Source organism: Simochromis diagramma, unplaced genomic scaffold (assembly GCF_900408965.1).
Source record: "Simochromis diagramma unplaced genomic scaffold, fSimDia1.1 OVJJ01000816.1, whole genome shotgun sequence".
NCBI lineage: Eukaryota > Metazoa > Chordata > Actinopteri > Cichliformes > Cichlidae > Simochromis > Simochromis diagramma.
This window is the reverse complement of record NW_024386908.1, coordinates 2,970,090-2,984,545: the sequence shown is the minus strand read 5'-3', so window position 1 is coordinate 2,984,545 and position 14,456 is coordinate 2,970,090. Positions and strand designations below refer to the sequence as shown.

The window sequence follows — 14,456 nt, the reverse complement described above, 5'->3', positions numbered from 1 at the left end:
ACATGAGCGTTGTTAGCTGTAACCTTACTCTGTTTTGGAAGCATTGTTCGCTCACCGATGCCTAAAGCTGTTGGTTGCTTCACTGTAGGGCAGAGGTCTCCAACTCCAGTCCTCAAGAGTTACTTTACTGCAGCTTTTAAATAGATCCTTGTTCCAACACAGCTGAATCAAATGAATGGCTTGTTAGCAGGCCTTTGCCAAACCTGATGGCATGCTGAAGAGGTGATTCAACCATTTGATTCAGCTGTGTTGGAGTAGGGATGCATCTAAAAGCTGCAGGACAATAGCTCTCAAGGACTGGAGTTGGAGACCCCTGATAAAGGGTGAATTGAGGATAGAGCTGAATAATTCCCCCAATATATCATAAACTTTTAGGACATCATGTTAAACATGTGTACTCAGTTGGATGCTTCCTCTTTGCCCCTGTCAAAAGTGGGCAAACTTTATTCCACTTTTATTGAAGAGGGTACAACTTTAACTGAGTTTTACTGCTAAAACTGATAAAAGCAATTGCCCCTCTCAGTTGGAGCATGGAGGATGGAGCATTCACGATTTGCTCTCTGAGGTTTTAGCCATAATCCAACCATACCGTCATCCAACCTTTACTAAAAAGAGACATTTTTAAGAACAAGAAGTCTATATGGAGCTGCAAAGCATATTCGAGTTGTAGTGCCAACCTATTTAACCCGCTGAGCTCCAAGTCAGCCTCTGTGAAAACCTAACCCAAACCGTAAGTATCATCAAATAATTTAGAGACTTTGAAGAAATCTCTGTGCAGAACAAGGAACAAGGCAAATCATATACTGGAGAAGAAAGACCAGCTGGCTCTTTATGAGCACTCAGTTTAAAAGCTGTAATCTCTGATGGTGTGATGGTGCTTTACTAAACTTTAATTTAAGTTTAATAGCTTAAACAAAAATGAGAACATCTGAAGTTGTTGGTGATGAAACCAAACTGTTTTGCCCACACACAGTTAAATTCTCAGTTTTTCTCCTTTACTTTTATTTTTTGGATTTGTAATGCATAGCTAGGGGGATAAGCCAACTATGTGTCTATATCCATGATGGCCAATTGAATTTATCCTCCTAGGACCTGGCTGTCCACATATGTGGACATCACATTTTGGATTATTTAGACTAAAATACTCAATTTTGCTCTACATGGGCATCAAAATTTTAAATGAATATCCTCATATGTGGCTCTCAGTGTTCTTAAAAACAAAAATAAGGTTAAAAAAAAATCTGGTAATTCTTTGTTTTTACATTCATCGGGGCCCAATATGCCCAAATATCAAAGAGAAATTAAAAAAGCATGTCGTGGAAGAGTTTGGGTCTTAGGCAAATTAAGAGGATAATTTTCATATTCACCAAATGTTGTTTTCAAAGCCACAGAGAGCCACTGGTGACGGCAAAAGATCTGCATGTAACAGCTCTAGACTTCCTCTAGGCTTTTTTTTTTTTAATGAAATTTTTTTCTGATGTTTTGATTTTGAATTATGATTTTTTTTTTGGCTCCCTGACTACCAAAACTTCGGAGAACAATTTGATAAAAGCAGAAATATTGACTGCCTGGTCAATGTCAGGGTTAGTGCTATCTATCTATCTATCTATCTATCTATCTATCTATCGGAAATTATGGTTTGGATGTGGATAACTGTTTGACTGAATTTGAAAATACTAAATCAAATAATAAATTAGAGTTAATCCCGCAAGTCTGGCTCAACATTGTCTGTCTGCTTGCGCAAGCACCAGCTCATATCGCACAACAGTCGATGTGCTTAGGCAAAGGTCAGCTCAACAATAACCAGGCTTATGTGTAGAAATATAAGAAGGCATGGCATGGCGGTGTATGGCCTTTCCTGGTTTGACAAACAGCTCTGATGACCTTTCCGGTGAGTCCTGTTCAAAAACGCTCAACAGTTGGCTTTTCTGAGAACTGACATTCGTGTTAATGTGCAGGTGATCGGACTGGGCCAGAAAAATTGCATGCAAAACAGGTTGCCTCATTAGCGTCTCCACCTTCAGTTTGCCTCATTATCTTTGAGTGTCTGGCTCACGCGTGCTTGGTTAATGGAGATCTCTGTATGGTAAAAATGTAACAGCACAAAAGGGAGGGGATACTTATGATGTAACAGCTGAAATGACCCATGTGATTAGTTCTCTCCCTCATAAGAGCAATCAGAGCTTGTTCAGTTAATGATAGTGTGCAGCTGACACTTTAGCAGTCTCTGTATTTCATGCATTTCTTTGCTGTTTTCATCACTTTATCTTAAAATCTCTGAAAACAATTATTGCTTTTCCCTCAGTTTTTATTACTTTTGTTTCTAAAAAAAAACAACTCCAACTCAATAAATTCCTTTAGATTCGCATCAGTGTTATGACTGCTTGTGTTAATATCACAGTATATTTATAGACTGGTATTTCACTCTCGGTGTTTACAGCGGCTGACTGCCCATTACCTATGTGTATTAGGGATGGGCTAATATATTGATATGGCAATACACAGCAAAATATCACTCCAATTATAAACAAATGACACAAAATATAAATAATGTCTTCTTTTCTTTTTCTTTAGTTATTTTTTTGTATTCAGTGACAAACAGATCAAGGTTTGACCCAGATGATTGTCTTGCAATCTATTATTATTGCATATCATTGTATCACAGTGCCATTTTGATAATAATAATAATAATAATAATAATAATAAGGCTTTAATTTGAATGTATTAACATATTACTGCGATATAAAAAACACAAATAAAATGTAAAACAGAAGGAAAATAATGATTATAATAAAATAACCTAATATGTTTAAAACGGAATAGAAAGAAGCATGAGCTGATTTAACCACTAGTTAGTAACGATTAATTATTATTTTTACTTTCTGTTTATGTCCTACCCAATCATAAATCCGCCATACAGTTTGCTACATATATTTGGCTTTGTAGCTCGAATAACAAACCAAGACACGTATGTACTTACAGGTATATACTAGGGGTGCAACGATACTCGTATCGATATTGAACCGTTCGATACAGTGCTTTCGGTTCGGTACGCATATGTATCAAACAATACAATTTTTAAAATTTATTTTATCAACTTTTCTTCTGACGATGCTGTCTGTGTTGAGCGCTCAGTGGATCTGCGTTCGACTACTCCGCCTAGGCTGCACTGTCAGTGCAGATCCACTGAGCGCAGCGCAAGCTAGCAAGACAGAAGCTAAGCTCGTTGCAACATGGCAAATTGAACCTCCCCCACCCTCATTCACTCATGTGGCGTTTGGAACTATCTTGGTTTTCATGTGAAGCATGACCCTGATGGTAACCACGTCATGGACAAAAGTAAAACAGTATGTCGGATGTGCCAGGCAATGCTCAATTACATGGGTGGGAACTAGTGCGTTAGCACAGTTAGCTTGTTAATGTGTTGACGCCGTCCAGCCCCACGCACGGGGCGATCCGTTAACGGAGATTTGCGGCGTTATGGCGTTAATGTCATTTTAACGAGATTAACGCTGACAGCACTAGTGGGAACACAACGAATATGACTGCACATTTACGCCGACATCATCCTAGTGCAAAGACAAGTGGGAGCAGACAAAAGCAACAAGCACGCATGCTACAAACTTTACCCGAGTCATTTAGACAGCCGTTAGCACATGATTCTCCTTAAGGGGACCTGATATGTTTAATATGCTGCTGAGAGTATACCCCAGAAGAAGCGTATAGTATAGCTTTTATTTTGGAAAGAGCCATTTCTCTGTAATAAACTCTCTTTTCCAAAGATGAGTGATTCCTCGATCATATGGATTTTTTTTTTTTTTATTATTTTGATGTTTCAGCAACATTGAATTTAAAAACTGTACTTTTGAGTTAAAATATATGTTCATAATTTTAATAAATGACAAATTAAAAAGGCATGAACATTTTTTGTATCGAAAAAATATCGAACCGTGACACCAAAGTATTGAACCGAACCGTCAATTTTGTGTATCGTTGCACCCCTAATATATACATATACATACACACACATATACACATGTTAACATTAGTATGGGTATCTCAGGCCTATGTGCGCTTCAGAGTGACACAATATGGAGAGAACAACAAGACTACATCATCAGTTTATTAAGTGGAATAAGATACTTTCAGCTGCTCCCATATTCAAAAATGATCACCACAGCAGGTTGCTCCATTGCGCCAATCATCTTTGATTTGGCAGATTTCTAAATGAGATGGCCTTCCTGACACAAACCCTCCGGGATCTTTGGCATAAGCTACCCATTTAATCTATTTTCTTCTCATATTGTAATTTCCACACAGAGCTGCAAACAAAATACATAATTTGTCATTTATTCATTTTTAATTAATCTGTATATTATTTTTTTTACAAGAAGTCAATAAATTAAAAAATTTCCAGCATCTTATTTTGATCAACTAGCAGCACAATGCATAAATATGTTCCATTTACATGTCTACAACAGAAAAACAGAAAAAATATTTGCATAAAACACTTTTTCTCATCATGATCTAATCAGTTATTCGAGTTTTCTTTCTTTCACCCCTACTGATATGAACATTGTAAACCTTGTGTCCCACGCTGTAGTTTTAAATGTCAAACAGTGTATTTACTGTACTTAAATAGAGGTTCTTAATCCAACTTTCTCTAACTTAATAATGGCCATGCTTTAACAATACTTTAGAAATCAAATCCTCTACAATTCAGATGAAGTAATCATAGAAATCATTTAGAAACCTTTCCACATTTGAAGCAGGGAGTCAAGCACAAACTCAAAACATGCCTAAAATGGGTGGATGGAGGTTCGACAGGGCACAACGACTGAGACTGAAGAGTTTTCTCAACATTTTCACACTGTGTATGCAATTAGATCATCAGAGCCACCTGTCTAATTTACCATGCTAGCTAATTAGAAGTACACATTCAATTAATTTTAATCAGACAAAGTGGCAGCTATTTGCTGCCATTAAAGAAACCCTTTCTCTATCAAGTGTCAGGTTTGTTTGTGTAAAATTCCCCGTAAGCAGTCTAAATAAATGACGAGAAAAAAAGAAAAAAAAAAAACACTTCTGGAAAGTGACATTTACAAAAAAATTCAAAAGTGAAAGTGAAAGTGACAGGAGAAAATCCGTCCAGGTCAACCACCCAAACATCAATAACGGGAACCTTATACAGCGCTTCGCTATACCCGTCGAACTCCCGCAGGCACAAAGGCACAGAGGCTATTACTTATCACCTGACCAAAGATATGGCTCCCATCAACACTGTGCAAAACGAGGGATTTAGGAAAATTATCTACACCCTAGACAAACGCTACACAGTGCCGTCCCGCAACTATTTTTCTATTGTTGCACTAACTGCTCTATACACGCAGTGTCGAGCAACGGTGGAGATGGAATTTCAAGCAGTACAACATTTTGCAGCACCGACAAAATGTGAGACATTTGTTGTTTTTATGTTTATTTATTGTTTTTATGTTCAGTCTCAACTGTTACGAAGTTGATGTGCACTTAATAAGTGCAATAAATATTTATATTGGAAAAGAAAATCGTGAGAGAATCGTGATCTCAATTCTAAGCAAAAAAAATCGTGATTCTCATTTTATGCAAAATCGTGCAGCCCTAGTGGCCACTGTAGGACAAACGTTTCAGTCAGCTGCGAGATATCAAATACAATACAGCATCGTACTAATGTTAAGTTAACATCACTATACCCATGGTATCATGATACCTGCGAAACAATATGTTGCAAGACAATCACCTGTGTCAAATCATTATATACGTTTCATTGAACGCAAAAAATAACTCTAAAGAGAATAAAAGCAAAAATGTATTATTACTTAGTACCAGTTCTTGATAATTGTGATACAATACTGTATATTGGCATATCAATGTATTATCCCATCCCTAATACACATAGGTAATGGACAGTGATCCATCTGACAGGATCTGACAGCAAAGCCAAAGACACTGTATACAGATAAGACAGCGATATCTCTAGGTAGGCTTGTGCTAAAGCCTATCCCGATTACACTGATCAGAGTAGTCGCCCCCTGATGGACAATAAAAATAAATTCAGGATTGGTCTTTACTTTTCAGACCAACACGTTCCATCCACCTTTACATACACATTATAGCTTTACAAACTAGGGCTGTGCTACATCATATTGTCCACAATAATATCATTATAAATGTTTGCACGATATGAAAGTATCTTATCAGGATATCATGGCTATAGCAACACAACGCGTGTGCGTGGTCCTAGTGCACGTGTCTAAGAGTCAGAGTTGTTGTCAGTGTCTGATGGTGATTTAGTATCTGAAAGGGAACTACTTCCACACTACTCACTAAATGTGCAAACAACAAACTTGCTTCACTACTTGAGGCAAGAACACTGTTGAGTACAACAAGGTGGGGACACTAGCAGGTGGAGACGAGCGACCCAAATGCAAACAAATACTCTGCCGAGTGTCGCCGGAGCACTCCAGTTGTGCTCCACATAACAGGAAGAGCAAATGGTGGATGGAAATTACTGATGCATGATGGAAAGGCATGGTTTTAAGCAACTGGTTAAAAAGCTGAAAAATATTTTTCAGTTCTATTACATGACAATATTCCACAACTTCTGCAGAGTAACATAGCTCAGTTACTTTAGCTATTGTTAGATTAAAATTTTAAGCAGCTATTTTAATCTTTTATTTACATTTTCCTGGTAAAATATTGCCCAGGCCACTTTTTGTGTATATATATATATATATATATATATATATATATATATATATATATATCCCTTATGCTCAGTCACTTATTATATTGCTGTGTCACTATTATTGCACTATAATGCTGCTGGTGGCACCTTGTTTCAGAAGATTCACACTTTAAGTTGGGTAGACTGTTATCAATGAGAGCAGTTCATTGGAAAAGAGCCTAAACATGCATGTATTGCAAAAATGTAAATCTGAAATAAATACAAGGGTTTCCAGCATAACCTTTAAAACTTCCATTTATTCATTATAAAATTGTCTTACATCATTCCACTTACAGTAGTGCAAATTTAACCAAGAAGCTGTCATCATCTGCACATTTCCAGTGCCAGACAAACATGCAAATTGGAGTACGACTGGTCTTTAATCACACAAAAAGAATCCAAGTTCGAGTTGCTTCTCACAGAAAGCAAAAGAAATGCAGGAAAAGGGGAGCAAATTAATAAACGACTTTAGTTTGTTAAAGGGGTACACACCGAGCTCTTTAAGGCGGGTAGAGCTTAGTAAGGATCCCTGACCGAAGATGATAAAAATGGTGTGCAAGTCCTCCATGTATCACTGAAAGGAGCGCTTACTGGTCTCAAAAGAGGTGATGGACGAGTACCGAGCCTTGAAAGCCACTTTTAACAGCAGAGATGCGACTCATGAGTAACAGCAGCTGCTATAAATAATGTGAGGCATATTGAATTGTGATCAAAAGAAGCGTTGCGTGGAAAGGCACGCAGAGTGGAAGGAAGACCACGCAGAGAGATGGATGATTCAAGAGGGGAGAAAGCTCAGAATGCAAAAATATTCATGCACGGAAGGAAGTAGGAGAAAGGCAATGTGCAAAGGTGGGCAGCAGGGAAGGAAGCAGGGACGAGGCAGCCAATAAGACGAGTGCAACTCAATAATAAAGGCAAAATCAGAGGCACTATGTGTCTCCTGTGTGCTTTGTAGGTTTATCTGGGCTTCCTTTGATGGGGTGATATTTATCATTCAAAATGAGTTTCCCCTTTATCACCTAATGATACCCAACCAAATCTAATAATGAGAACGATGATGATGATAATGGGGACTGCAAATTGTCTAACAGCCAGTGGCATGCAGATAAAGGAAGCAGAGGGCCACGCTGCGTAATTAGACGCTGCGAGTAATTGCAAACCTCAGGCCTGTGGTGGGGGAGGAGGAGCTACAGCAGCAATGCATCACCAAAACCACCAAAAGCTTTAAGATCTTTGACTTCAAGGGGCACTTAAGCCGAGTGCCACCTCTGTTCTTTCTAATGGCGAGCGAGAAGGAGTGGCGAGGGGAAGTGTTGAAGAAGAAATCAATAAATCACATTATCATTAGCGCCGGGCAGGCTGAAGTAATTTCATTGGAATAGCAATTTGTCTAAAGCTACAGTTGGCTTTGTTTCTTGCTCTGGACTGGTAAAAAAAACTTTTCTTAAACAAAGACTCTGGGAGCATGCTCAGGGTGTTTAATTAGGAGCAGGGCTTTTCTCCTCATGGTATATAAATACGAATATTCAATATTAGATAATATTATAAAGTGGAATGATGATCCTTCCAAATACAAGACAAAATCTTTTAAAGGTAAATATTGTGGAGAGACGAGATGCAATCAGAAAACTTGCTGTCAAAATGAATACTGACCACCAGGCAGTGAGTGTGAAGGCCCTGGTGTGTTGGTGGCTTTGTACAATGCTGGTAGTATCATTTTCACACAGTCAAATCCATTTATGCTCACTGTTATGGCTCAGGTAGCCGCTGCAATATTCTCCTTAATCATAGGCGTCGCCACTCAGGCAATACTGACACATCAGCCATGATGCAGAAGGAGAAATCAAAACTTTTTCAGGAATTCTGTAAAAGGAGCTGCTAAACCCAACACTCGTGTCTTCAACCCAGCTGTGGTGGCGGCGGCACGGCACGCCAGGTTACAAAGACCCAGAGGTGCACCACCTGCAGAAAAGCAGCCAGCTACCAATAACGCCCATGATGTCAATTTTGTAGTATGGTGCTGTTCACGAGGTAAATATTTAATGGCTTTAAGGGTCCATGCGGCTGTCCGTGTGTCTGCCAGTTTTTTTGTGACACCGTGGAAAATCTCCACTACAAGGCACAAACTATACATGAACTCTAGGTAGCCGACTACAAGGAGACTTAAAAGAAATATAATGGCTTACAGTTACTCAGGTGCTTTACTTTTCAAAGTTGAACTTAGAACAAAGTATGTTCGACATCTATAGTTTTTCTACTTGGTAGAATGAAATTGATTTATATCCGTATCTACACTGATTTTGTTAGCTCCATTCCCTCCACATTTTCTTAATTCAGAATTTATTTTATTGAAATTTCTGCGACCCCACCCACCCCTTTTGCGCCCCCTTATTTCAAAAACCTGAAAACGCCCCTGAAACCTACCGAGCCCCAATCCAACGATGAGCCTACCCGCCAGGAGCACCTCTTTACCGGGAGCGCTGCTAAGGACGATCCCCCCGACGGCGAAGAAGAAGCTGGCGAGCAGTATGCACACTCTGCGCCCGAACACCCCGTTGAGAAAGCCGCCCAGCAGGGCGGAGAGGGCGGCTGCGGCCACAGTACTTGATATGAGCACCTCCTGCCACAGGGCGCTCAGGTCCAGCTCCCGCTTCAATAGGAGCATCGCCCCGGAGATCACCCCGGTGTCATAGCCGAAAAGGAAGCCCCCCAGGGCGGAGAAGATGGCCAGGACGTAGACGAAACCAGGTGTAACATCCTGCTGAAACTGCTTGCGGGCAGCTCTCTCCAGGTCTCCAGTGGACGAGGAGGAGGGGGCTGATGGGGCACCAGCGGCGGCGGAAGCTCCAGTGGAGGCGCCCTGGCTGCTGATGCTGGCGTTGGACGGAGCCTTGATGAGACTGCGCTCACCTCCGTCGTTCACTTTCTTCCACCTCTCGCCCATCAGGTTGTTCATACTCCGGAGGTTGTAGTCATGGTCGGCCTGCCTTCGCGACATATGGGAACTACAACACAGGACAGGGCTGCTGAGTTGTATTTGAAGCGTCTGACAACAAAACAAACACACACGCCCACCCAACTAACAGGCCTACCCCCCCCACTACACTCAGCTTAGACTTAAAGTCACGCTGACTGTCCTAAGACACTTCCAAATAAAAAAAAGAAGCCCGCTGCTGAGTAAAGTTGTGCTCCAGCCTTGTTTATCCGCGCATGACATCCCTGTGGTCCTGATGGGAGAGTTGGAGAAGAGTAGGGTAGGAAAGGTGAGATAGGAGGAGTGTAGTGGATCACATCGTCACTACCAGCGTCGGCGTGACGCAAAGAAATGTTGTTTTGGAAGCGTGGAGCGAAGACTTATCAGCACCATCTTTTATGGGGAATGTGCGGTCTGCTGTTGTTAACTGACCAAATCAGGCGGATTAATATGCTCGTTAATACACATCAAAGATGTGTAAATGTCTGCTGTATAATTTCATTTGATGATGATGCTTAAGCCTCGTGAAAAAACACTTTTTTGTGGGGCTAAAGCATAAAATCATAAAAATAAGAAAAACCTTTGTTAACTAAAAGATATAAAAACCGGAATGTTGTTGCTTTAAACATTTTCAACACGTTTTACTCTTACGACAGGCTGCCTCTGGCAAAACTGGAAAACGGCTTCCCCCTACTGGCAGTAGCTTTGTATTACAGGTGGAAGAACTCCAAGCGCAGACAGTCGTACAATGATGTTGTACATGTCAGCTGCTATCCACTTTTATGGATTATAGTATCTGTACTGCTGATTAGCTTTAACACCGCCACAAAGCAAGCAGAGTATATTTCAGTGCTCTTGAAATTAAGTAGGATCAGCTGATTTTTAATGAATCAACTCTGTAACTATTAAAATATTTACATTTGCACAATTTCTGATTCACTTTAAATGTTGATTGTTGTTTAAAAACTATTTGATTGATCTAAATTAATCTATTTTGGCAATACATGTGTCATAATCTGTCTGCTTGAAGCTAAAAAAAAAAAAAAGGTTTATCAGTGACCCCATACCAACCAGTTTATCTTCTCCATACACTCAAACCCTATAATTGTCCTTCAGCACTGATGAAACATAGCTGCAGTGCACAGAATGGCATAGCAGTGAAAGCATTCATGAGTTCAGAGGATCAATACGTGGACAAAGGTGTCCCTGAAGAATTAACATGGCCTGAAAATGACCTGTGATTGAACCGATTACAGAAGAAGATCAATAATGAGACAGGGTTTCCATGCATATACAATAGTTACATAGAACAAACCAAGAAATGTGTCTTTTAGGGAATTTAACTTTTTGTCCCCAGCTAATTGAGCCTTGAGGCTCAATTAATCTCAGAGCCGAATTAGGTTGCTGACCCCTGCCATAGATGATGCCACTTTATAGAATAGTTAGGCTACATCATATCAAATTAACCAATTACCTTCTAGTGAAAGAATATTTAATGAGCACATTTTCTCTGAAAGTTAAAATAATTAGCATGACTAATCGGAAACTCAAAAGAAGCACCATAAGTAATACCAATTTTGAATTCAGCACCAAATCACAACAACAGTAGACCCCAAAATAATACATACAGAGAAAAACCCAACAATCGTATGACCCCCTATGAGCAAGCACTTTGGCGACATCGGGAAGGAAAAACTCCCTTTTAACAGGAAGAAACCTCCGGCAGAACCAGGCTCAGGGAGGGGCGGGGCCATCTGCTGCGACTGGTTGGGATGAGAGAAGGAAGACAGGATAAAAGACATGCTGTGGAAGAGAGACAGAGGTTAATAACATATATGATTCAGTGCAGAGAGGTCTATGCGATGAGTGAGAAAGGTGACTGAAGAAGAAACACTCAGTGCATCAGGGGAATCCCCCAGCAGCCTACACCTATTGCAGCATAACTAAGGGAGGATTCAGGGTCACCTGGTCCAGCCCTAACTATATGCTTTAGCAAAACAGAAAGTTTTAAGCCTAATCTTAAAAGTAGAGATACTGTCTGCCTCCTGAATCCAAACTGGAAGCTGGTTCCACAGAAGAGGGGCCTGAAAATTGAAGGCTCTGCCTCCCATTCTACTTTTAAATACTCTAGGAACAACAAGTAGGCCTGCAGTGTGAGAGCGAAGTGCTCTAATAAGGTGATATGGTACTACAAGGTCATTAAGATAAGATGGGGTGTGATTATTTAAGACCTTGTATGTGAGGAGCAGGATTTTGAATTCTGGATTTAACAGGAAGCCAATGAAGGGAAGCCAAAACAGGAGAAATCTGCTCTCTCTTTCTAGTCCCTGTCAGGACTCTTGCTGCAGCATTTTGGATTAGCTGAAGGCTTTTCAGCAAGTTTTTAGGACTTCCTGATAATAATGAATTACAGTAGTCCAGTCTAGAATTACTAAAAGCATGAACTAGTTTTTCAGCGTCACTCTGAGACAGGATATTTCTAATTTTGAGATATTGTGCAAATGGAAGAACGCAGTCTTACATATTTGTTTAATATGTGTGTTGAAGGACATGTCCTGGTCAAAAATGACTCCAAGGTTCCTCAAACTATTACTGGAGGCCAAGGTAATGCCACCCAGAGTAAGAATCTGCTTAGATACCATATTTCTAAGATTTTCAGGGCCGAGTACACTAACCTCAGTTTTATCTGAATTTAGAAGCAGAAAGTTAGCAGCCATCCAGGTCTTTGTGTCTTTAAGACATTCCTACAGTTGAACTAATTGGTGTGTGTTATCTGGCTTCATGGACAGATAGAGCTGGGTGTCATCTGCATAGCAGTGAAAATATATGTCTTCTGATGATACTGCCTAAGGGAAACATGTATAATGTAAACAGAGTTGGTCCTAGCACTGAACCCCGTGGAACTCCATAATTAACCTCACCGTGTGAAGAGGACTCTCCATTTACATGCACAAATTGGAGTCTATTAGATCAGTGGTTCCCAAACTTTTTTTGCTGGGCCCCCCTTTGTTTTACAAGAAAAATGTCCATGATTTGAACCAGGGAAACAAATTGTGGCAGGAACAGCCTGATATTATTTGTATCTCGCTGTAACTTTACTGTATAAAGAGCTAACATCTCCAAAATTTCAGGAGTAGTTATTTATTACAAGAAGTGCTTGTGAACTAAAAATCAAGAATGTGGGATACTGTTTGTCTGTGATTTGGACAGCCCAGCACATGCTGCCGACGCAAGGGAAACTAATTCTGTCGCAGAGACCTACCTCGGCACTTGTGCAGGTGAAGCCAAAGGGAAGATATGCTTCACCATATTTTCTAGTCTTTGGCTTGGAATGAAGTTGGTTTGGAAACATATTTGGCGATGCTTCATCTCCTGCTTTGCGTTTGCGTGGGAGCCCCGTCAAAAACCTGTCAATTATGCTAGCAGTGTCCCCCCCTGCAATGGCTCAGTGGGCCCCACACTTTGGGAACCTCTGTATTAGATAGATATGATACAAACCACTGCAGCGCAGTACCTGTAATCCTCTAACCATTCTAATAGAATTTTATGGTCAACAGCATTGAAAGGTGCACGTGTCATAATGACTTAAGAATGCAGACAAAGAAACCATGAAAACAAACCCTACTCAACACCATCAATCTTATTATTTAAATACCAGAATGATTTGTTTTGGTAATGGTTATTAAGGAGAAAATATTAGATTAAGATGTGCACAAACGAGTACCCTGAGTTGTGCACCTTCCTTTCATTATTTACAACTCTGCTTCTCCTGTTTCTTCACTGTGTTTCCATTTGATCTAACCAGTGCACTGTTTGCTTCCAGCAGCAAGAAATGCAGATGACAAATCGCGATAGGCTGTCACATTGCCAAGCCTCAGGTGGCAGCAGAAAATGGAGACACATGTCCTGATTTAAAGTATCTTTCCTCTGGGTATTTATTTATTTATTTAGTATAATTGAGAAATTTCCTTCTTTGACCAAGTCTTAATTAAAAAGTTTAACTGGTGAGATCAAAAATACAAACAGCAAAGAGTAAAATGGTGTTTGACAAAGATAACACAAATAAACACAAAATGCATTTTCTAAATAAATGTGTTTATCATGAAAGTGAAAAAAAAATCAAACCTATATGGTCCTGTTTTTCACACAGGTAGCGCTGTGTTTTGAAGAGTTCAGGTCTGATGGTGAGGACTTGGTCTTCTCGGCATTCAGGAACAGATTCATAACACTGCACCAGTCCACCAATTAATTCACCTCCTCTCTGTAGGACAGGTCGTTATTGTCCCACTGTTATGTCATCTGATGATGTGATGCACGTGTCAGCAACGTGAACAGCAGTGGGCTCAGGACACAGCCCTGAGGGAAGCTGATGAACAGGGAGATGGAACTGGAGATGCTGTTTCCCACTTTCGCTGAACTCAGTTGGTGGGAAAGTCCAAGCTGGTTTCAGTACATTCACTCAGCCACGTTAAGATTCAGTGCTACTGAATTTTCATTGCTTGATGTCTGGCTTTTGAGGATCTTTTGATCTACTCCACTTTGTCAGGCAGGTCGTGTTTAAGAGATTTCTTGACTGAGACCAGCTGTGTCAGTTATCGGGTCTTTCTCCTTTTAGTAATAAACACCTTCATTTACAAACTACATTTTGTGCTTACTTGTATTATTTTTGTCTACTATTTAATTCTGTTTGATGATCTGAAACATTTAAGTGTGACAAAC

At 40.0% G+C, this 14,456-nt stretch overlaps 1 protein-coding gene across 1 annotated transcript in view; it reads right to left on the bottom strand.

Annotated features, from left to right (window-relative positions):
• The window catches only part of LOC120735585 (proton myo-inositol cotransporter-like), an 82,880-nt gene extending 72,708 nt beyond the window's left edge, over positions 1-10,172 (bottom strand). The window contains exon 1 of the mRNA XM_040035019.1: positions 9,188-10,172. Within this exon, the coding sequence (XP_039890953.1) occupies positions 9,188-9,761 (574 nt within the window). The 5' untranslated portion in view covers positions 9,762-10,172. The remainder of the gene's footprint in view (positions 1-9,187) is intronic.
• Between the last annotated feature and the right edge of the window lie 4,284 nt (positions 10,173-14,456).